Source organism: Formica exsecta, unplaced genomic scaffold (genome assembly GCF_003651465.1).
Source record: "Formica exsecta isolate Colony F162 unplaced genomic scaffold, ASM365146v1 scaffold290, whole genome shotgun sequence".
NCBI classification, from domain to species: Eukaryota; Metazoa; Arthropoda; class Insecta; order Hymenoptera; family Formicidae; genus Formica; species Formica exsecta.
Window position 1 is genome coordinate 799,398 of NW_021850162.1, and position 25,112 is coordinate 824,509.

The 25,112-nt window shown below is 35.6% G+C and overlaps 1 protein-coding gene across 1 annotated transcript in view; it reads right to left on the bottom strand.

Moving 5' to 3' along the window:
• LOC115237345 (protein slit-like) overlaps positions 1-14,407 on the bottom strand; it is a 28,481-nt gene extending 14,074 nt beyond the window's left edge. The window contains 12 exon segments of the mRNA XM_029810332.1: positions 1,029-1,179; positions 4,465-4,628; positions 4,741-4,932; positions 5,216-5,287; positions 5,377-5,448; positions 5,567-5,638; positions 6,132-6,295; positions 6,635-6,848; positions 6,966-7,037; positions 7,430-7,501; positions 13,889-14,032; positions 14,342-14,407. Of these exon segments, the coding sequence (XP_029666192.1) occupies positions 1,029-1,179; positions 4,465-4,628; positions 4,741-4,932; positions 5,216-5,287; positions 5,377-5,448; positions 5,567-5,638; positions 6,132-6,295; positions 6,635-6,848; positions 6,966-7,037; positions 7,430-7,501; positions 13,889-14,032; positions 14,342-14,361 (1,409 nt within the window). The 5' untranslated portion in view covers positions 14,362-14,407.
• Positions 14,408-25,112: the final 10,705 nt, after the last annotated feature.

A 25,112-nucleotide genomic window follows, 5' to 3' on the forward strand; every position in this document is an offset into this window, starting at 1 on the left:
CACTCTTTCATAAAAAAAAAAAACTAGTCTACCAATTCTAATAATTCTCTAATTTACTAAATTTAGTAATTGCAATTTAAATCTTGTGTACTTGTATTATTATATTTTGTAATTGTAATCTTCAATTTATACTAGAGATTATTAATGCACGTATATGCCCGTATTTAACACGCTAATTGTTGCCATTAGCTAAAAATAATTTGTCACTCGAATTGACGCCGATATTAATTACTTTTATAATTCCAGTCTTTAATATTGCTAATAATATTGTGGCTCGTGTGTATTCATTGCACGTTTAAATATTGCTGTCATTATCTAGGTTTATACTTATATCGCGAATTGCTGTAATCAATAGATAAGTTTTACGATGTAGATATTATGATAATATAATTATATTGCACTAAATATATTGTAGCGTAAAATTATTACCCATTATATTTTCTTATTAAAAACTTGTTATAAAAAATTTTAACCATGAGATATAGAATTACCTGGCAAGGTAGATATAAATAACAATAATAATAAATTGCGCTATTGTTTTTATTTTTATATCTTAAATAACAAAATATTTGATGGAAATGTCTCTCCTATTTTAGATCGACCAACTGCCTCTTTATCAACGCGATGTCACATAGTATTTCGGGAGACACTAAAAATGTTCGCGGTGCAAGTGCGTTCAGCGTGACAAACATAACTGCATGAAATATATTGCGGATGCTGCTACATCCTGTATGACATAAATTGAGTTTGCCTTTGGTTCTTTCATTTTATACGCCTACGTTTGCCGCTCTCGCGATGTAACGACAAGTAAAATATTGTTAGAGGAAGCTTTAACGGAAATTACCTGTTTTTTTATCTGTCAAATTTTTCCGTTATCGACGGTTTATTTATCAAGAAAAAGATATAAAAGTAAAAAAAATGTATACATTTTTTCGATAAAATTTTTTGACACTGATTGTAGCATCAAACTAACAACGAGCGTCTGTTTATCACCGCGTAAATTTAATATGATTAAGAGATATACTTACAGAGTCGATGTATAAAGCGGCAGATCCTTCGGTATCGCAGTTAATCTCTTGTTAGAGCAATCAACCGTTGCACCATTGCACGTACAGGGCGCGGGACAGGCACCAGGCAGAATACACTCGCCGGCCCTTTTTGTTAACAGCTCCTCGTCACCTGCGGACAAAGTTTCGAGATAGAGTCGAACTCGGAACAATCGCGCCTGAGCAACACTTCCGCACTCAATCACGACCTTTCTCCGGGTTAAGACGGGAATAATGCACACGTGTCCGTGTCGCAAAGCGTTGTTCGATATCCCGGTCACGAATGAATGCTGAGGACGAAGCATTCCTTCGTGAAAATTATGTCAATCAGACGTAATTATACGATAACCGTGATGATGATGATGATGATGTCGATTCATTAACGATAAATTTTGATAATGAACAGTGTAATTAATGACGTCATTAAACGAACCACTCGTAGGCGCGAGGCCGTATGTGCTTGCACGTTAATCGAGTGTTTAACGTCGTGCGTTAGTGTTGAGGACTAAATATGTTTATGTATGAATGCGGCTATGGCAGAAATGATTTATCATCGTATTATACACCACATTACAATTTGCCGGGTGTGATGTACGCATACGTAATTATATTGACGATACACATTGCACCGCGTATAATGCCGGTTTATATGATGTATATCGATTGTACTTTCTCGAAAATACAATAGTGATTTTTATTCATCGTCAAGATCGTTAAAAGAGAAGAAACCAAGAATTGACTTTTTCTCTCTTCTGTTATCGAATGCGCACACATATTTATTTCTCTTTGTCTTCGTCGCTGCATTTTCAAACGAATAAAATCGCGAATTAAGACCTAATAATTGATGATATTAATCAAAATAAGGAACTACCAATTATTTTTCACATCAATATAATATATAGTATATAATATAAATAAAAATAAAAAAAATATCATATAATAATTTTGTAGTAGTTGTTTTACATAAATATGTATTAGTTTTATGTATATAATTAAGGTAAATAGTAAAATAAAAAAAAATGTAAAATTGCTAAGTTAAAATGAATCGATTACTTTCCGTTGTTTGATCCACCTTTCAACGAACCGCTTCAGTGATATTCTTACGGGAGTGCTGTATAAGGAGCGACATTCGTTTCCTTCTGCAAAGACTAAAAGCACTTTTCTCCTAATTCTCGCGAAATCCTTCGTAAAACAGAAGCAAGGGTATTGTGTAAATTTTTGCCGTAGCCGGCGGTGCGCAAGTTGCGAAAGTTGTATACAAGTTTTATGCTGGTAACGTAAGTTCTTGTTTGCAGAGCTACACGTAGCAGTTATGCGCGTTTATACCGGCGTATATGTGTGCACATATGCGTGCTACCAACATGTTTGTCTTCCACTAACTCTGAATTGAGTTTTGTATAAGTACATGCGGGGTAAGTCGTCAGAAATGGATATCATCTTTTCTTCCAATCGCATTAACTATGCTCATATGCTACCGGAATAATATAACAGTCTGTTTTATTCTTTCTTGTGTGAATAAATCAATGTAACGATATAAGATTAAATAAATATTTTTTATTTCTTGAAGGTAAATTTCTATCTCTAGCGATATCGATTTTTAAATATAGTTATTGCGACACACATTAAATCAATTTTAAATTTTGATTGCATTGATATTTGCGGCAAGCATTATATCAATATTTATATAAGCATGCTAAATTTGTTTTTTAGAAACATATATATCACAAATCGCAGAACAGTTTTTTCTTGGTAAAACTATGTCAAATTTGTTTGCGTGGTTAGTTGGTATATATGCAAGATGTTAACAAGCAAAATGTTAATGCGGCTCTTCGGTTTTTGCATCTTCTCATTCCTATATAACCGAATATATACTTGTACACATACAGCAGTATGTATATGTTTTTCGGAATTACGTGGCATATAAGGAAAATGCATCCGAGCAAAACTTGAAGCTGCAGGTAGGAATGTTAGAAACTTTTAGGTATTATTGTCAAACGAATACAGCAAATACGAATTTCTCAACAAAACATATGCCATACAATATATGATGCATTTCAGAGAAATGTGATGATATCCGTACCCATCTTCAATAAATTTCTCTCGAATTATAAATGTCACAGAAAGATAAAATAAATGCAAACTACCGTGTGATGGAAATAACTGAGATATAAAATTCTTATATTTCCATAGAAGCCATACATTAAACTTGATAATCATTGAAGATATAAATGACTTTAATCATAGAAGATATTTTTGTATGTAAGATTGATGTAATATTGTTGAAACATCTTCAACTGTCTTTCTAAAATGCTGAGAATATCAAAACGGCAATGTATATTAAAATTTAAAATAGTTATGTACACATAAATCATAGTTTCCTTATCTGTATCCAACAACATCCTTATATCTTAACGGTATAACGTGCTCAAATATTTTCCTACGATTTTCTTCCGTGAGCAAACATAAAATTTCATGTCGACAGACATATAAAATATCGAAAAATGCAACCTTTCTATGGCACGCTTATCTACATCGATCATTTGTATGCAGCTTTATTTCGGTAAATGATTATCGTTCGTACGAGCACGAACGAAACGAGTTTGCGAGCGTGCCTGCAAATGCACATAATAACATCGACTGACATTAATGCATACCTACCATGTTATATTAGATTAGCGAGATACATCCATCGGCAATTACATACGACCGGCAAAGTGACCAGCATTTATCAAGGGATCCTACTGTGCGAGAACACCTATATAGATCGTCTGGTCACCTGTTCCGGACGTGTCGACAAGAACGAAGAAGAATTGAGACAGAGAGAAAGAAGAAGACGTACGTGTCTGGATATGGGATGCAAGAAACATTGGAAGTAACGGTGGGTGATTTCACACGAGCGAAAATGGAAACCGAGGATCAGTTCAGAAGTGGCACACTGTGTGTTATCATCCATCGAGTGATTGATAATAAAGTAATACGATCGATCAATTTCAATGATTCGCATCGACTTTCAATATATCCTTTCTGTCAGCAAGAGAAGACTATTAATTTATACGCATGTTAAATTAATTTGATCTTTTCTTCTAATTATATATTCGCTTTTTTTTGCTTTCTATTTAAGATAGTGCACGTTTTGGTCTTTAACGATTCAAGAGCCAAGATGAAATGAGTGATGACAATATTTATCTAAATTGTGTTGATGCAAAGATGATTAAATTTACACAGATACGTATGTATATGAATGTATGATAATACGAAAATTCGCGAAGATGTGAAATGTAAATGCAAGTCGGCGAATAATAGGGGTCTATTTACATTCATCGTGCAACATATCTTCCTTCACATAAACTACCGACCTGTATACTATCCTGCCGAAGTGTTAAGAAGAGATATACCGGAAAAGTCGAATTGTGCTTACCCTTACATTTGAACTTGTCGTCCCGCATCGAATCGATCTTCCGTTTCTGCGCTCTTTTTGGCGTTTCGCATTTAGCGCCGGATGTCTCTATAGGGTGCGCGTGAAGATACGCGCTCAGCCATCGTAAATTGCAATCGCAGATGAATGGATTCCTCGCCAAGTGTCTGTGAAAAAAAGAATCAGGTCACTGGTAATGCTTTAAAAGTTGCATGAAATACTTTTCTTGATTAATTATTTTTAAAATAATGATTTTTTATAAAAGTGGATTTTTTCAACATGCTAGTGTAAATGTCCGTAAAAAATTTTTTCATTGATAATACGAACAATGTTTTAATGCTTCGCAGATTGGCAAAAGTCCCATTAGCTAATGAACGTATGTTGTTATCGTATAGAGACAACAAGGTGAGACTGGTTAAGTCTTTGAACAGGTCTGTTCGTATGCATGATATCTCATTGGCATTCAGCAACCTGAAACAATAAGTTTCGCCATAATTTCCAACAGTTGCTTCGTTGCAATACTTCACGGGAAAGCGAGAACAATACGTAAGGCTATGAATAAAAACATTTTCTTCAGTAGTTATAATATGAATTATTAATTTTCTCGCCTTCTTAAAGTTGACCTCGCATCATATAAAAAAAAAGCTACCTACGTATTAATGTAATTTATTAATTTCGACAAGATTTCTTTATGCAATTGTGTGTTTTGATTCTAAACTTTAATTATGTTTTGTAATTTTCTGTATCTACTCACAACAATTGCAAATTTGTCAAGCCTTGGAAAAGACCAGCCGGTAGCTCTGTGATTTTGTTGCCGTACAAAACTCTGCAACAAAATACATCACCGTTTATTGTTACAGAAAAAAAGGAGATTTTTAAAAATGTATCAATATAAAAAGAGAAAAAAATACATACAGAGATTCGAGTGACTTTAAACCGTGAAAAGCGTCCGCCGCTACTTTTTTTATCTGGTTGTTACTCAGGTCACTGCAGATGGAAAATCGGAAACATACGAAATACAAACATAGAAAATTAAACGTTTCGTGCACGATCGAATAATAGTGTGTATATATGTTAGAGCAGGTCAGTCACGAACGTCACTCACATTCTTCGCAATTTTCTATACGGTGAGAAAGCCTTTGGTGGAATTTCCGTAATGCCATTCTGTTCCAATCGTCTGTGCGGGCAATAAAAAAAAGCAAATTACAAAAATAAATTAGCACATTTATGCTAATAGCCGCTTAAAATGCCGGCTATTGATCGCTTTTTGTCTATTTGTACTATCTTCTTCGTGTTTTGTTAATCTTTTCAGTTTTCCACAAGTATGTATAAAAATAAATTTTTCATGCCCGTTACATTTATTATTATTTCCTTTATTAATAGATTCCACAAAACCATCTGTGATTGTCGGCTTTATATAGGATTATATCGAAATATAAATAAAAATCACAAAATTAAAAAATTATTAGTACTATTATTTTTTGCTATTTTTTGTCACAACGAACAATTACAAGTGCCCAAAAATAAAAAAGAAATACAGCAACGCATACTTGAAATAATGTGTACTTGAGTCACAATCCACGTTATCAATAATATACGAACAAGAAATAAATTTCAGGTGAAGACGAGATACATACAATGCGCGATCATGGCATGGCGGTTTTACTTACAACTCAGTGGTATCCTCGGGAAGGTGGGTTGGCACTTTCGTCAAGGAGTTCTCCCTGCAATCGACGATCCCATCAGCGCATTTACAAGGATGCGGGCACTGAGGTTCAGCGCTGCATTCCGATCCCGTTCGCTCAACCAGGCCTGAACACTTGAATTCGTGCTCCTGCAAACAATAGGTTTAGAAGTCGTATCAAGCACGAAGTAGGTTAGCAAAGATGTCGATAAACTTAACGATTGTTAAAATACTTCAATAAAATCTTTTTTCTCATATAATATTTGGTTGATGATTAGACTATTCTATTCCATTAGAAAGTTTGACAGTTATAAATACGTAAATAATTTAATATAAAAATGCATTTGTAATATATTTTTGTGTGTAATATATATTAATGTATTATAGATATATTTATAAGTATCTATATAAATGTTAACAAAAAATAAATATTTGTAAATTTTGCCAAGAGTTTAATCGACGATAATTTGTCTCTCCAATCAGCCTCACCTGTAGATCGGCGAGATTGCGGTCCTTGAGATGAGCCGGAGATGCACATCGTGTGTGTTGCCCTAGGCGAGGATAACTCCTCAAATGACGCGATAGCCATGCTAAATGGCAATCGCAAGCGAGAGCGTTGTCCGCAAGCTTCAAAGTTCGCAAATGCGACAAACCGTTCAGCATCTCCTTGCCGAGCGTTACGAGTTTGTTGTTGTTTAACATTCTGAAATGGATATTTAGCACGTGTTTATCTTCTGTCAAGCGCGAAATTATTTTTATAGAAAATCCACTCTCTCTATCTCTAAATAAAATTTTATCAGACACATCTACATATACTTACAATATTTCTAAATCTTTCAATTCTCGTATCGAAGCTTCGTCCACGCAGGTCAGTACGTTGTTGTCAAGTAATCTAGGAAAAAAAATAACAATTTATGTTTTCCAAATAAGCAAAATAATTTAGTAAATCATAAACTTTTTAAAAAATATTACAGTTATATAAAATTTCAAAGTTTTGTCTCTTTCACTCATGCTTAAACTTGATAAATGACATTGAAAAAGATTTACAATGTAGAAAAACATGATACTACAGTGTTTCTCGACATATATATTTAAAAAGTAGACTCAATCGTAGATTTTATCTAGATTTTTGTTAGAGAACATTAGCTGCAATGTGAGTAAAGTTGTCATACATAAAACATCTTGAGCTTATAATGGACTACTAGACTTTGACTAAATGGCCTTGGGTGAGATTGCTATGAAACAATCTATCTTTGTAGCAAGTAAGTCTGATAAGATACTTACAAATGTCTAAGAGCGGACACTCCTCTGAGCGTCTTTGGTCCTATAGTGGCAATCTGATTGTGACTGAGGTCTCTGTAATACAAAATACAATATTTTTTCTAAACGTCAGATCTTGATCTACGTATTAACTAAACCATTCGTTTTTAGTCAAATCCAGTAATTATTATCTTAAATATTAATATAGTTATATTATTATTTAATTTTAATTAGTATAATTAAAAAAATGTCAAACGTATAGATAAAATATATAAAAAAATGCTTTGTTTTTAGAACCTATTGAGAAAATATTAATAGAAATATTAAATTTTTTTTTTCTGTCCGGTCAACTTTGAAATCCATTTCAGAGAGTAAAAAAACTTGAATATGTTTTTTATACAATACATTTTTCAAAATATATTCGGCGATATAACACATCTATGTATGTGTATGAGTCTGATTTTTTTTTTTTTTTTTTTTTATCAAATTAAATCAAATTTTTCAAGTGTACTCCAATTCAATAGTGCTTTGCCCTAATTTCTTGTACATGTGACTGTTTCCAGTGTGCATGTAAAAACTACCGAAATCCATCAGCGTCACGTTCGCCAGAATCGCGTTACAAACTGGCGACTGTCCATTGACCTCTCGACCTATACGTTCTCGAAGGCGGATGACCACGTTCATCATCGGTGCAACACCCGCTCGTTCCACTTTATTGCAGCCATAGTCGCGAGTTCGTCCTACATTTTCGATCAATTATTCAAGAGCGTCGAATGCCGCGGCAAATGTACCTTCTCCGCTCGCCTCCGATTATCCCCCGGAAAGTTGTCGCTCGTGCGTGTGACCGGCCACACGTGCACCAGATCGTCACGTGAGTGACTATAGACTTACTCCTCATCGCGGCTGAACTCATTACCCGTGTAACGAGAAACCATTTCCACGATCTCACGCGACAGCTTCTTACGAACATCTTGACGTACTCGTAGCCATACGAAACTTGAAATTAGCTTTACGTTATGTTAAAATCGGTTCACAAAAAGAAAAGAGATTTATATCTGAGAAAAACTGTATTGATATGAAAGATATTGGTTATCACTCCTCTTTCCAAGATAGATATCAAAAATTTAGTCTTTTTCCAAGAACATTTATTACATGTCTTATTAATTGCATATCTTGAGATCAAATTAAATACGATATCATAAACATAAAAAAATAATTATACACTATACTAAATATTCATCTTCTATATTTACTGTATAATTAAATACGCTAATGAAACAACGAATAAGGATTAACAAATAATTGAATCGTCTCTCACTGATACGAAAAGACACCTCTGAACGATCGAGGATTAGACAAATGGCGCGGTTGGAATCTCTCGAAAAGCGCGCGGATATCGTGGAACCTCGAAATCTCTTCTCGAGGTCTGAGTTAACCAGAGACTTGTGATGATAGGTTAGTGGTCTCGGAGTACGGCTCTCGCCATTGACCATCCATTGGGTTGGAACTCGTAATCTGTAATTATGTTTGCGAGAGAACGCGAGGAGGGGTCATGGGGGATGAACGAGAGAAAAAGAGAGGAACAATAAAAATGCGAAACAGAGAACGGGATAGAGATGGTATAACCGGGAGGGAAAGAAAGAGAGAAAGACGACGACGAGGGGAATGTAAGGTGAGAGTGTGAGACTGGGAGATTGAACTCCCAGTTCGCTCGAGCCAATCCAGAAAGTAATTACCGAATTTCGACGCGCGGCCGCGTCTGCACCGAACGCATAAAGGGAACTCGCGTCATTCGCGTTCGAGTTGGTCGGCGCGAAATATTATTGTCCCCGTAGAGTTTGATCGTGCCATCGAATAAACGTTTGTCACACGCTGCACAATAAAAGTTTGTCTCTCTAGAGTTCTTCGCGGAACTACAGAACAAATTAAAAATTTTATAACTATCGATTATTGACCAGAAACTATATATTTGATACCATGCATTTTTATCGGTAAAAAAACTCGTATGAATTATTTCGAATAACGAATATATACATCTGCTAATGCATTGGAAATAAATTGGAAAGATGTAATAAGAAAAGGATATGAGAAATATGATAATGAAAAGCTAAAATACTTTCAACATATAAAAACTTGGAATATTAAATTCCCAGCCTGTTCGGTTCAATCGCAAAAAGCAATATTCGAATTTCAGAATGACCATGCTGATTCGATAAAGAGAGCACTAAAGCTTGTTCTATTTCAAAATACCATTCGTTATTTCAAGCGATTGATTACGAAAATGAAAGCAAATCGCGCTATTATGCGTATATAATCAGAGAACAATTTTAGATAAAATAAGTAAAAGCATAAATTAAACATAAATCAATTTACATTTACGAAAACAATGCAATAAAGACTTAATCACCAAGTAGCCGAATAATATAAAATTACAAGCTTGATAAACGCAACACTCCTTGTTTGAAATTCACAATAGAACGAGACATCATTTAAAATAGATCCACTATGTATGGCACTAAATCTTCAAGCTCAGCGAGCTCAGAGAATAGACGACGATAATGAGCTGCGACAATAATCAACAGGGAAAACGAGCATATTGGGCGTTCGTTTTGTGCACTTTCGCATCGTGGCATGTAAGACGAGGGAGCTAGAATAATTCCCAGCTCGCTCGGGCCAATCCAGAAAGCAATTACCGAATTTCGACGTGGCCGCGCCCGCGCAGAATTAACAAAAGGACTTTGGTGGTCCTCGCCTCTCGCGACCAGTCTGTCCAATTTCGAATGTTGCCGGCGCCGTTAACTGCGTTACCGCGATAAGAACGGGACAAAACGACATCCGACGGATCGCTTGCTTCTGTTCATAACAGAAGACCCACGCCTTACAATCTTTTTCCTATAGCCGATGTGGCATTCTCACGAGGGATTGTGAAATTTCGAGGGAGACAAGTCGACGCGCTGAGAATTACAATCGACCACGCATTCCTCTGATGCTTAGAATGTTACGTAAAAGCATTCTCGTGTATGTGGTTTTAATAGTCTTTATAACGACATCCTATGTCAAGACTCTTAATATTTTTTTTTTGCTTAGCAACAAAAATTGCACAGCAGTTTGAAAACTTTGTGCTTTCTCGAGTTAGACATCTTAATTCGTATATATTCATCTTCGTAATATAAAAAATCGAATAAAAATTAAGTAACAACAAATTTACGGTACGTCAGTAGATATAATTACGTGTTGAGGAATATATGAAAATGTCGGATAATATTAACGCGATTTTACATCCGGCTCGCACGTGATATAACACCATACGTCAGGATGAGAGGGATTTACTGCAAGGGCCATGAAGGCTGCATAATACAGCGTATTACGATCGTCGGGATACACGATAACAACTGTACGATAATTATTACAGCCGCTCGAGCGATAAACCGGGGTTGAGTGCACGGCTCCTTGTATGACGGGCCTATAATTTGTCGACGTTGAAAGCCACCGCGGCCTCTTCGGGTTCTCGAATTTTGTCCTCTAAATCATTCGCGTGGTCGCGCGACTTCGGTTCCATTCGGCGGACGTTTGTCCCGGTTATTATCACGCTTAAGCGTACAGTGGACAAATGTTTTGCAACGTCGTAAAATACAAGCTGCACGTTGCTGCATCGCAAGAGCCGCAAATACGATCGTGCGACGGAATGATACTAATCAGCTGAGTGCTCGCGCCCCTTTCCATTGTGTCAAACCATTTATTACGTAGGTTTCATCCTCTTATCGTATGGAATACCGTATCTTTTTACGTTTACGCGATGGGTTAATCATATGTTATGTTCACCACGATCTCGCCCACATCCCAACGAGTCGGCGTCGAATTTACGAGACGAGCACATAATTAAGTCCACGTGGCTTTCGACCGTGTATTAAGGAGGGTTTAATTAATTGCCTGCCCACTTATCGCTCAATTATCAAGCACGAGATTCTGTATTGGCGATGATTTTCTGAATCGTGTTTGGCTAGAATAGAGTTTTGGTAGAATAGTTTTATTATATATTAAGGAAGTATACATAAACGAGATTATATATACATATATGCAAATAATGAATATAGCATGTAGTAAATTTAATCGTGATATTACAACATTGTGTAAGAAGAATTCGGACAAAAATAATACTGCAATATGACATGCTTCGTTGCTTCGTTGATTCTTTCGACAAAAAGCAGAATCTCGTATCTAGAATCTTTGTAAAGAGAAAAAGAAAGATAGAGCGAGTTTTGTAATGCGGGAGGTCTGATTTAATTATAAATTAGAGAAATATCTTGGAGAAGGTCTGCAAAGCAAGCTGTCGCGGAATTACGAGTTTCTGAGAGTTTCTGAATAGCGGCCGGAGCAGGGCGCGAATTAGCATCTTCCACTTTACGATTTTAACGCCGATTTATCCGCGCCGGATGAAGGATTATCGGGCATCCGAACGCTCGTGGGAATCTCGCCGTAAGGTCGTAACATAATACGTCCTTTTGTAAGGTGGCTGATCCAGCCTTATCGTCAGAAACTGCAGGTTATACCCGAGAGAAGCGCAGCCTCGAAGAGAGAGAGAGAGAGACGGGAGGGAGGTTTCGAGTCCCGTCCATCTTGCCCACTTTGCAGGATGATAGATGGACGATCTCCTCCTCTCCTTTTCTCCCTTTTTTCTTTCTTTTTTCGTTTTCTGCTGCCGCTCCTCTTGTCTCTCTTTTTTTGCGCCTCGGCTCTCTTCCCGGATCCCGCCATCCTGTCATCCACGAGAGGAGAAGACTCGTGCACTTTTCGACTGCGCGGCTGGCAGCTGCCGGGAACACCAGGAACCTCGGAACGGAAACGGTTCGTGCCCATCGCCCCATCGCGATAAAGACGCGATATCGCTGCTCGTCAAGCCGGCCTGTCTCTATTTTGTTTTTCTCTACAACCGAGGTAGCGTCGTGCCGTATTTGATTGAGATTCCGGATCGTGAAGAATGTTACGGCGCGCGTTCAGAGGAAAAGCATCGAAGACGAGACAGCGTAATCACGCGGGATCGGTATTTCTTATGAACGTCAAGGTGGCTCTTCTCGTTAGTGAGAGGCGAACCGTATGTCGGATACGAGGAGGACCAGTGTCATGTCGTTGGAAAAAAGTCCGTTCGCTTTCTCGATGGATACCTTATGGATGAGCATAATTTGTGTATGCGGAACGGCCGCGTGTTCTTCGATACAATCGCCTTCTGAGATCGTATAGCCGTAGTAGCCAGGAGTATGTGGAATATCTTTGATAAATTGTAAGTAAAATCGATGATCATAAATCAAAAAAGTACAATAATTTTTTTTAAAATACTATATTATAATAATTATTTCTAGATATTTATAATAATCAAATATAAAATTTATCGTCTTTTAATGTGCCAAAATTAATGAGTTTTTATGCATTACATTCTATTAAAGATTCATACACGAAACATCGATTTTATCATATCTGACTAATGACTTCATCAATCTTTGCACATGGCAAATGTCTAAAATCGTGAACTTTCTCCCGTCTAATCATTTTGCCCTCCCTTTGGTTACCAAATCAGGCCACGCTAATAAGACAGTCAGTGAGCGATAGTGCACTCCATACTCAAGCAACTGGTCACGGAAGAGTGAAAACACTTTAGAGCGTCGCGTGCAGAGACGAAAGGCAAGCGTCGGGACGGCGGCATTGCATATCGAACGATCACCTTTAAGAAACTAAACCCCCGGGGTGAAAAGTCGCATATGCAGCCGTGCGTACATTCGATCGACTCGCGGCAGGTTACACAGACTTACCGGCTTGTGCCTCTCGCAGTACATACGTACATACAATAGGTATGTAGGCCGTCTGAAAAGTTTATGCGATAACCCTCGTCGTCGCGCTTAACACAATGACGAGAGAGAAAAAAAACGAAGAGACAGAAAGACGGAGACAGAAATGTAGAGGCGACAATACGTACGTGCGTATTGTGCATGTATCTGGTATATGAAACTTGACATTTGAACATTTGGAGATCTCACATGTAATTATTCTCCCGAGATTTAGCTTCTCGAGAAATACCGGACGCGGATGTTGTTATGATATTACGAACTTTCGTGACATTGTAGCCTCGTTGCAACATCGCTCGTATCTTGCAATGTTGCTGCGCTATTTAGCCGCGCGTTATGTACCGTATACCACTGACAGATTGCATAAATCCCGCGACATAACGTGTTACTGACTCTTAACAAATTCTGCTATTCTTGTTTGTTCGTCGATCTATCGTACGATGAGATATCTTGAATTTGCAATACTAACGCAATAATGTAAGCAAGTCTGTTAGCAAGACACTTAAAGCCTAACGTTAATGATCATAAATGTCGAAAGATACTTATCTCTAATTGTGTAACGTAGATAAAATTTAATTATCAACAAATCAATGTTCGCCAATTTAGATTATAATAAGAAATATTTGTATGATAATATTGTACTTACAGGCGTTTTAAGTTCATCATATTGCTAAAGAGAAGATCGGGCAAGTGGCGTATTTGATTGTTATTTAGACGTAGCTTTTCCACTGCCACCAAATCTTGAAAAGCCCCTCTCTCGATGGTGTGAATTTGATTGTTAGATAGCAACCTGTATATAAAAAATATTTTCCTAATATACAGTACAAATCGGAAAAAATAATTATTACTTATTAACACGAATAAAATATGAACAACTTTATATATTGATATCAAAATAATATAATACAAACTTCTGATTTCTATACTTTATGATTAACGTAATTGAGAAATTAAGAGTAAGTATATTTCTGAAATAATTTTTTTATATTCAACCATAAAAATTAATATGTAATAATATAATTAAGATTTTATATTCCTTATTAATTTGACAATTAATTCAAGAGATTTAGATATATCAAAGTAAAAGAATATTACTTACAAAACGTGGAGCGTTGCCATATCCTCAAAGTCTGTTTTGAATATCACCGATATATTATTTCCTTGAAGGTCTCTGCAACAAGAAAAATAAAATCAATATAAATGTAAGTTCTTAACAAGTGAAACATTAAATAAATTAATAATAGCTGCTACAAAATTATTTGTATGATAAACCGACAAATAATACACGTCATCTCACGTGTAATTACATTGCATAAAAAAAAAAACTGGGCACTTAAACAAGTTTTGTTTCTGACATAATGCAGTGTCATGTTATAAGATTCTTTAACACACAACTCTATCGATTCAACGAATCTAGTTCCATACCCCGTACCCCTTGACACAGAATGAAAGGTGAACAACTGTACCACGAGAAAGAGAGAGTAAGAGAATGACGAGTACACGGTATCGCTGTTCTGCCAATAAAGGGTTATACCACTCCGTTACGAGAAAGCGCGAATTTACTCTTCACATCGAAAAAGAAGAAGACCGTGAAGTAGCCGTCAAACACAGCCGTACGCCAAACGCGTCTACCTCTCTCGGGGAAGTTTTATTAAGGCCTTATTAAATTGGTTCCTTTTCCCGGGGAAACTTTTTACCTGACAAAAAGCTCAGGATAAGAACGAGTAACAAAGTCAGCCTATGCGAGCGCTTTTTCCTCTCAACGCAGATTTCTCCTTTCTGGTCTGACGACCGGCGTAAATTATTCCCTCGTTCTCGTCCAGTGACGTGTAATTCTCTAACGACAACAAAATGACAGAAATGTGCGAAATTTACATCTCACATATGAGATTTAATCCCGGTGCGAATACTCGATAAAATATTATTCTCATCGACTTGTTTTTCATCAGTAAATTTCTCTGATGTTTACTGGTAAACATAACATCATGTTTACTGGTAAACATAACGTCATTAAAAAATCTATATTCTGTTTATTCTATGTATATTCTGTTTATTTGTAATTATATCACATCTTTTTGTTTCAATATTTTATTCCATTTCTTATCTTAATATTAATGTTTTTTGTCATATACGATTTACTATTTGTATTTCTACAGAATTTCGCTAATAAATATAGTGGTAGAAAAATATTCGTTGAATAACACGATACAATTTTAATTCTAGAAAATTCTTGTAGAAACATAAAAGTTTAGAAGTAATGGGAAAAAAATCACTTCTTCGTTGAGTCGTTCGCGAGATAGTTAATTATAATACCCTAAGATAATGACTACGAATACTTCCCGCTAACTTTATTAAGATATTAAGCGCCCTCCTTAATACGTTGCAGGTAATATCTAATTACGAATCGTTATACTTGAAGAGGAAGCTGAAAATACCTCCCGCGGGAGGAGCTTGGCCAATCGCATTATGGAATCGAGGCCCATCGAACCTCGACGCATAATCCACTTTATCGACGATTCGATTAATTCTCGACGGGATAAAACGGTGACGGCTACCCAGCGTCTAACGAGAGCTTTAGGAGCTACCTAACGAACGATGTCACTTTTCCTGTTAACGTTGTCACTACCTCCCATGGTTCTTTTGTAGAATGAGTGCGATGAATGTCGTTATGACGAACAAACAATGTAATTGAGAGAATAGATGACAATATTTTGGTTTCCACTTTCATGTCATATAAAAGTTGATTTGATTAAAGTTCTCTTATCTTAATAAAATAAATCAAAACCTCTGATTTTAATTTCAGTGGTAGATTGTTTGATTAACTTGTCACTGATTTTTTTTTTAATTAAAATATCAAGGCTTTTCGCTCTCTGTAATGTATGTGAGTGTATGTATGTGAGTGTGTATATGAGAGACATTATTTGATCATCTGTGATGAATGGACGTAAACGCAATAGAAGTTTAAACCGCACTGTCTCCGTTATTACTGCGATTATTCAAAGTCGTCGACGACATCCTCTATGCGAAATATCGTGGTTCATGAACCAACCGCTAACTCGCAGAATAAGATAGAAACTTGGCGTGTGCCGTTTGCACGACAGATTTGCGCTTCCTCGAATCCTAATGTGGCCTTTCGCGGAGACCATCGCCCGCTTATGTGGCGTTACGCTCAATTAAAATAGCGCGATATCTTCTCGGAAAGCAATAACTGCGATCGTTCGGATAATCGTCTTGTATGGAGAACCTTTGCTCGACAAACTGAATAGAGGAGTGTCTTGAGCAGTGCAAAGAATCGGTTGCCCGAAGCGACAGTTTGTAATTCGTCGTTATGATGAGACAAAATATCTTCGCGATATATCCATGTTTGCGTTCTGTTTGTTCTCTAAGTATCTTAAGTTCTTTCGATGTATCTTAAGTTCTTTCGAAAGTTTTCGATGAGGGACATTTGCCAGATATCACCTAAGGACAAAAGTCAAGTTTAATTTTTGCTCAACCATTGTAAAATAAAATAACGCTTCATTTATAAATTTTTTAATAATTTATAGTCACTTGAGATTGGTGTAACTTGATGTTAGAATTATTAATGAAAAATCTTTTAAATCAAACATTGAATATCCGTTTGAAGCGTAGTGATATTTAAAATGAATGCACCACTGGATGAGATAAGAATGCACGTCATAACACGAAAGTCACTAAATGATACGCAAAATAATTTGAATTTTTAAATTTATGTCACATTTATGTCGCGCGATGGAATAAATTCCAAAAATTTGAGTCGCATGCATCATTAAATGCGCTTTACGAAATATATTGTTGGCTCGAACTCACAAATAGTCATTACAATTTAGTAACATCAGAGATCGTCCAACAAAAAGGCATAACGACTTAGAAAAAAATAATTAATTCTGAAAGATATACGTAGCGAAAATTTTTTTTTCCGTGCATGCATCATTAAATGCGCTTTACGAAATATATTGTTGGCTCGAACTCACAAATAGTCATGACAATTTAGTAACATCAGAGATCGTCCAACAAAAAGGCATAACGACTTAGAAAAAAATAATTAATTCTGAAAGATATACTCGCTGCTGCGATGATGAATGCTTATCGCGGTCCTGAGATTCAAGCCTGTCGTTGATTCGATTCAATCGCTACAATGACATTGTAAATTCAATAGCATTCTGGAAGACGCAATTTTCATTTTGCACTTTTGCCAGGCGACTCACGTAGCGGATAACGAAATTACATCTCGCGTCGCCGACCGGAACATCCGCTAAATACGTTTCTACGGATTTTCGCGAAGATGGAGGGCCAGAAGCGGCGCAGGAAGGGATGAGAATAGCGGGAGAGTTCTCGACAGTGGTAAATCTAATGGGACTAGGGTTAATGGTGTGAGAATCTAAAAGAACAGAAGGGGGCAGTTCATAGAGTGACGCGGGCTTGGTAGACAATGTCCAAGAATAAGGTGTTGGTGGTACATGTCTATATTTGAGTTGTGGCGGGATGAGAAAGCACAGAGGGAGGGGAGGATAGGCTGCTGGCAGATGTAATCAAAGTTTGCAGACAACCCCGACCCGAAGGAAAGCCTCTGCGAGAAACACAAGGGTAGGAACATAAGGGATACCGCCGCGGGATCGACCGGATATCCGGTCGTATCTCACATCACCGCACGACGCCGCGCGGTGTCGATACGCCTGCTTAATGTCGTAGAAATGTCGCGGGTGGAGATAAAGGAGAGAAATCGAACCGCGACAAGGTGAGACGAGTCTACGGAAAGGATCGGCGACGCGCGTCTCGATTTCCTCGTAAACGGAGCCGTTTGCTTCGTCTTCTTGCCGGAATTTGAGAATCGAATAATTTATAGGCAATGATTACATTCCAATTATGCGTGCGTCTGCTGGTATCATGTGTCTGCATGTATATATAATAATAATAGGAAATACTAGGAAATACCATGACATAATTCACTATATGAGCGCGCACGTATATATAAATATATATCCTCCTAATTATTTCAGTCTATTTAATACTACGTAACATAAAAATTCTCTCGATTTAGGCGTGATAATGTACTTCAGTTCATTTATGTCTGATTGTGAGTCGCACCATTTTTCCACGAAGTTAGAGAGGATCTAACAGAATAATGTACACCTTGTGGCAATAATATCCGCTTGCAGGCCGATTTATTTCCCCGAGAAAATATAGTCTCCTCGCCCGAGTAGATCGCATTTCCAATTTTTCCAGCGCATTCGTAGCGTCTGAAATTACAGATCCAGATAAGTTGAATATTGCATTTAAAGTGACTGTTCATTTCTGCGAACGAATCCATGGAAATTTTGCAGCAAGTTAGATGAAGGATGGACGGAGATAGCTGCTCAATGAAAACATCGTGTCAGATAAGAAAGAAAGCCGGTATGGGGAGAAAATATAGTCTTCTGCATGTCAGCGTAGAAATGCAAATGAAATCTCTTGATTGAGTTCACCATTCAAGTATCGACGCCCTTGGTCTCTCCGGATCGACAAGGGTGGAAGAAAAAGGCAAAGGTATCGAGTCGATTTGACGTATCGACGGCTTTCCGTTCGACTTGCTATTCTCGAATAATTGTGACTATTGGAACGACAGGAATGTGAGCGGTATGCAATGGTTCATTCTACAAACGAAAAATGAGATAAAAACTGGTATTCAGGCTACTTATAATTAGATTCTTTTAATACCATTATTTTTTAAATTAATCATTATCTCATAAACTTGTATGTGTTTTTCAACACTCTGACCATAATTCGTATCACTGTTCCGCAAGCGACATAAATGTCTGTGTATATTGTGAGAAAATGGTAGCAAACTGAAGACGGGGACAGTTGATTCATGGTATAATAGTTTGGTATAGAAGGCAGATGGCTTTTACATTACTGTCGCGTTTTGTGCTCCGTCCCAGAACAATGCAATTAACAGTTCAGTGTTTAAACTTAAGCTTTGGTGGCATTACCGTGGAAACTTATTGCGGTGAGAGAAGTTGTAACGCAACAAACACACCTTGACTTCTGAAACATTTAGACGGGATTCTACGCTGCAATATAGTATCGCTCAGTCTATGCTTGAATTTATCAAGTTGGCGTGCATCCAAGATGAAATTTTTTTTTGTTTCGTGGCGGACGATCGTTCCTCACCGTGTGCGCCGCGCACGTGTCAACCCAGTAAAATCAAATATTAACGATCGCCAGGATGTAGAATCGCACTTATGTGCCTGCGTATTTATGGTACGATATGTGCGTGTGTGTGTATGTAGCGACACATCACTGTTATAGCAGCCACGTTTTATGTATGAGAAAATAAAGCGCCTTAGAAATACGAAGAACTTGTCCAACAGATAAAAAGATATATAAAAATGCAGAATTCAGCAATCAATAAAAATATGACATTTGTCATAATGATGCGAAATCGACTTCAGTTCACAATTTTTTTATAATAATACCATTTTTTTATAATAATCACAGACAGGAAGTCTATAAAGACAGGAAGAATGTTATACTGCTCGTCGCATTACATTGAATAATTAATAATTCGTTGATTGATTACATTTGTTAAATCTCCGTTTAATTATATCATTTCAAATTTACTTTCAGAAATGTGTCATCTCCGCTATTCTACAATATTCATTGTCAGAAAAAATTTGAATAACAAAATTAACTTACATTATTTCAGTAATTGCAATTTTTAAATAATTTAAAAATATTAATATATATAAGACATTTCTCATTATATTACGTCAGCACATATATATAAAATCATAGAAAAGCACAATTTTTAAAATTGTAAGCAAAAACAATATAGATATTGTATGTGTTTAAATTAATTAAATTTTAACTGGTCAATCTTTCCATGACTAATAACATTGCTTTCACCATGACATCGATTTAAAAACGGTTTCTTCTTCAACAAAGAAATCGTTTGACTCTTTGAGCAATGCAATTTAAAACAAATGTCATATATCTTAGACGCAGTTCAGAGCAGCAATAACAATCGCTGCTTGTGGAGCAGGAACGCGGACGGTCACTAAGTCCGTTGCATGCATTTTAGTATTTCTCCACCAGCTGCGTATGACGGTCTGTTAGCGTACACCTAACAGCAGAATCGATACTAAACATCTCTGGTTATGTATACAAGAGAAGCGCCAAACTATTGTTTCACATCCGCGATTGTCAGATCGTAATGTGATCCGTTTGCCAACGCAAGTAGTTCAGCAAAGATAAATGCAGGTTCGCGTATAAAGGAGCTACCTGAACTGACCTAAAATATGGCGAAGAAAAGCTCCTAGGAGTTTGCACTAAGAGTAGTAATTGATCGATCGATTTGTCATTTGGGCGGCAAATTACTTCCTAATGTATTTCTGCGTTCAGAGTCTTCAGCGAAAACTAATAGCAAACACATTTTACGGAGAATATAAATACATTATCTCTGTTTAAATTATAGAAAATACCAAAATGTTTTAAATATTGTTATTTCACATACGCGGAGATAAATAATTTATAATTATAATGACGATTGCAAATGTCTCGCAAATGCAATGTGCGTTATAAAATATGTAAATACGTTATTTATACTGTTATTAATTCTGTGACTGTGCAAATATATTATTACGATAGCTATTTGCATCAAAATGTATGATTTATTATGATATACTTTTCTGGTACAATCTTCATGGTATTATTAAATATATAATAATTCAAGACATCTTTTTGTATCACTTGTATCAATATCTGATGCCTTGTAAACGCTAAGGTATACTTTGTGGCCGCCAAGGTACTTGTTCTCCATTATTTTAAGTAGCGACGGAGTTGCAATGTAACCGAGAGCAGTAAAATATCGTTTTGCCCGGAGGATATATTACACTTTTAAGAATTTCCGACGGTGTGGGTAGTTCGTTAGCGAGTGTAACTAGTCAAGCAAAAATAAATATTCGCCCACGTAGCAGTACAGTCCGACCCGAAGTACGGAAAGCATGGAAATAACACAACCTAGGAGCCTTTTTACAATTTAGATAAACGTTCACGCTCGCGTATATTCGAATCGGCAATCAGATGTAAATTCAATTATGTGCAACGAAAATTTATTTCTACAGCAATGCTAGATATTACATATATTACTTCATAAATATTTAATGTCAAATATCACCATAAAATTAATAAAGCTGTTAGTAAATTTTGTTGACAGGTCCGAGAAATGAATTTAGGCCATCAGTCAGATATTTCGATTGTATTATATGATATGTATAGAATAAATTTATACGAATACACATTGATTTTTCCGCGTATAAATATGCAAGCAGCAACGTTTAAAAAGACAATGTCGATCACGTAGATAAAGTTGTTTTATTTATAACATGCAACTATACATAATCTTAGATCGTTTGAACTATCTTATTTTATGAATATATATGTTCAATCTAACTATATTTAAACAATCTATAATTTTTCTGCGACAAAATTCAAGATAAAATTTTACTTATAATTTTATGTATTATGCAATGCATACATACATTTTGTATGCGGTGAATTGTAGTGTCTAAAACGGGCTTAAATAATGACTTTTGGATGGAATTAATAAATAAAAAACAAGTATGGATTATGTTACAAAAGATTATAAATAATTCATATTTTTAATAGACAAGAAATTGATATTAATTAATGCATTGATAATAATTAATACATGCATTTCGTTAATAGGCATTGTATAGAAAACATACAAATTGATTGACAATAAACATTCAAGCGGAAAGATATGTGAAATGTCGCACATAGTTCCTTCTAATATCGCTTTCGCGATCCAAAGCACTCCAAAGTAGTAATTTGTATCTAGTTTTATCTAGCGGAAACGCATGCATCTCCTTCAAGGTTCCCTGACACCCGTACACTGGCCGGTGTGCAACTGGTTCAGAAAAGACAAATGTACTAGTATGTATAACAACCGACGTGGACTCGCTATAATGCAGGGGAAATTACATAGAGACTCTTATTGTTAGATAGTTCTTGTAGCCATGTGATTTTTCTGCTCTTTCTCCAAGCAGACCGACCCCATATCGCGAGAACATAAAGCGGCCACGATGGTCCATGCGAGTTTTATCGCGATAACATGCATCTCGCGAGCAGAGCATCCTCTCGCGCTGTAAAACAGGATGTACCGTGCGTCTATTACGCTGTTCATGTAATCCAGGAATGAGATGGACTGCGTTAAGGGTTGAACGTGCAAGATAAAATCCGTGTTTCTACATCAACAAAAGCAAGAATATAATGCAACTCTCACATGCATTAAATGAACAATTAGAAACAAGAGAAAGAGCGAAGTTTGATATTTATTGAGAGAACACAGTTTCTTCTTTTATACTATCTTATTAATATATTAGAACACTATAAGGACGCGCTACGCGCGCGCCATTTATTTTGTGTGTATAATTATTTATACGTATTAACTCTAGTTCTCTGTTTTCTTCAAAATAAATTAAATAAAAATTACACACACACTTAATATTTAAACTGTCAAATACGTCGCTCAGTTATACTGACAGTTTTACTGATATAAAGTAATGCACAGCGCAGCGTCGAGATAACCAATTAGCATCGCAGAAAAGAGGTAACAATACTTGCAAATATCGATTTAACACACCTTTTTAAAAGTTAATATCTCAATGAGAGCTGCTCACGGCATATTATTAGAATATTATATGTGTGTATGTGTTATATATAAAATATAAAATGCGCCATTTACTTTTTATAAATAATAGTAGACAAAAATGATTAAAAAATCGTGATACCTCTTGCAATATTGGAGCGTAAGAATATTAAAACTTTCTTTTATATCTCGTGGGATGCTATCCAGAATTCTAAATAAAAAACCAAAATTGCGAAAAAATTTATCTTTAGAATATTTAAAATTAGTTTAAAATATATGCTTGTATAATTTAATATTTTGTATATATGTACATGTCATAATACGTAAAATATTTCGGCAATGAATTATGAATAACATGGTATTCGGCCTTGCTTCGGTGGCGTAAACATTAGCGCGCTATTGTTTACATGTTACGGTCTTGTTATCATTCGGGCGGCAACAATCGAATAGGATTGTAATGTGCGAGACGCTACGTCACAAATTCCTTTTGTACAATACTTTTTATTGTTATTGTCATTCACGCGACGACACTCGAACAGAAAGGTAGTGATGCGAGACGCTCCGTCACAAATTCGTTTTGAACAGATCAAGGTAGCGACCCTGACATTCTGAGAGGAGGAGGAGGCCTAGGAGAGGCATCCTGCACTGGCGGAGCAACCCTAGGGTGAGTATTAATTATTTATGTATCGGTTGTTAAAAATCGCGTACGCGCATTAATTCGGTCTTTTTTATATTATATATTATTATAAGAATTTTCATCAATTAATGTTGATTGATAACTTGGCATTATATTAATTAAAAAAAAATTACATTAAAATGATGTATGACAAACGGTCGTAATGTCTCACGACCGTAAACGTGATCTCTGATAGAGATCAAAGCTACATCTCTGGCTAGATGTAGTCAGAATAAATATGGCCAGGATCAACGAAAGGTAGGTCCAACTGGCCCAACGGAAGCAACATAGTTGACCTACGCGAGTAGGGCACGCGAGTAGAGCACGCGAGTAGGGCACGCGATTAAGACACATTCCCCAAAATTTCAGTGATCCCAGATTCCCGCTGGGTCAGCCAGAAAAAATAAAGTTGTTAGGACTATCTATTAGGACTATCTTAACTTAAGATAGTCATTTAATTCCTTAAGTATTTAATTCTTTAAAATTCTTAAGAAAACTAAAAAGTAGGATTCTTTTTAGGAAAACAAAAAAGTAAAAATTAATTATAAAAAAATTGTAGAAAAATTAAAATTATTATTAACTTTTCTACAATTTAAATTAAAAATCAAATAGTAGAAAAATTAAAATTAATTATAAAAAGTTCAAAAATAACATATACACATGCGCTACATCTTTCTTTATAAATAAAAAATTGCATATATATTTATTATGTACAAAATAAAATGTAATACACATGTGTGTTACATTTTATTTTATATATTTAAACTTGTATATATATTTATTATATCGTTATATAAATTTATATGCTGTCTAGTATCAATTATCTATATGATTTGATATATCGGATATACGATTTAATATTAATAGCATTATTAATTGTAAATTATATTATGATTGTACAATAATTTATCGTAATTATTATTATGTTATAATTGTAATTTATATGTAATTATATAATATAATTATATTAATAATATTATAAATTATATGAAATTTTCTTTTTTTGTAAATTACACGAAAATTTACCGAAAGAACATATATAATGACAATATAATAGAATAAATTAATATATTTGTTAATTTTCAATTTTTATATATTATTTGTTTTAAAAATATTTATAAATATTATTATTAAAGTTAAGAAATTGTGTTTTCATACCAAAGAATTGTTGATAAATTCGGGAAATTGTATTTCAAACTTTATAAATATCGCGAATATCATTAATTCTTCTAATATTTAATAGAAAACTTATTGAATAAAAATATGAAGACTCGATGTTAGGCTAACGATTAAATATTAGCTTTTTGTTGACAAAATTTGACGATTGTCTTCGACAACGCAGAATCGCGAGTAAATTATTCCAAATTTCATAATTTGATTTTGATTTGATTGATATTTATGAATTTCGTGTCGGAATTAAATATTCGTTAAATTAATTAATTAACTACGTTGTAAAAACACCGCGTTTTTTTCACGTTCTTGGACGCGATCGCTGTCTTAGCTAAGGGGCCTTATCGCTATCCCTCT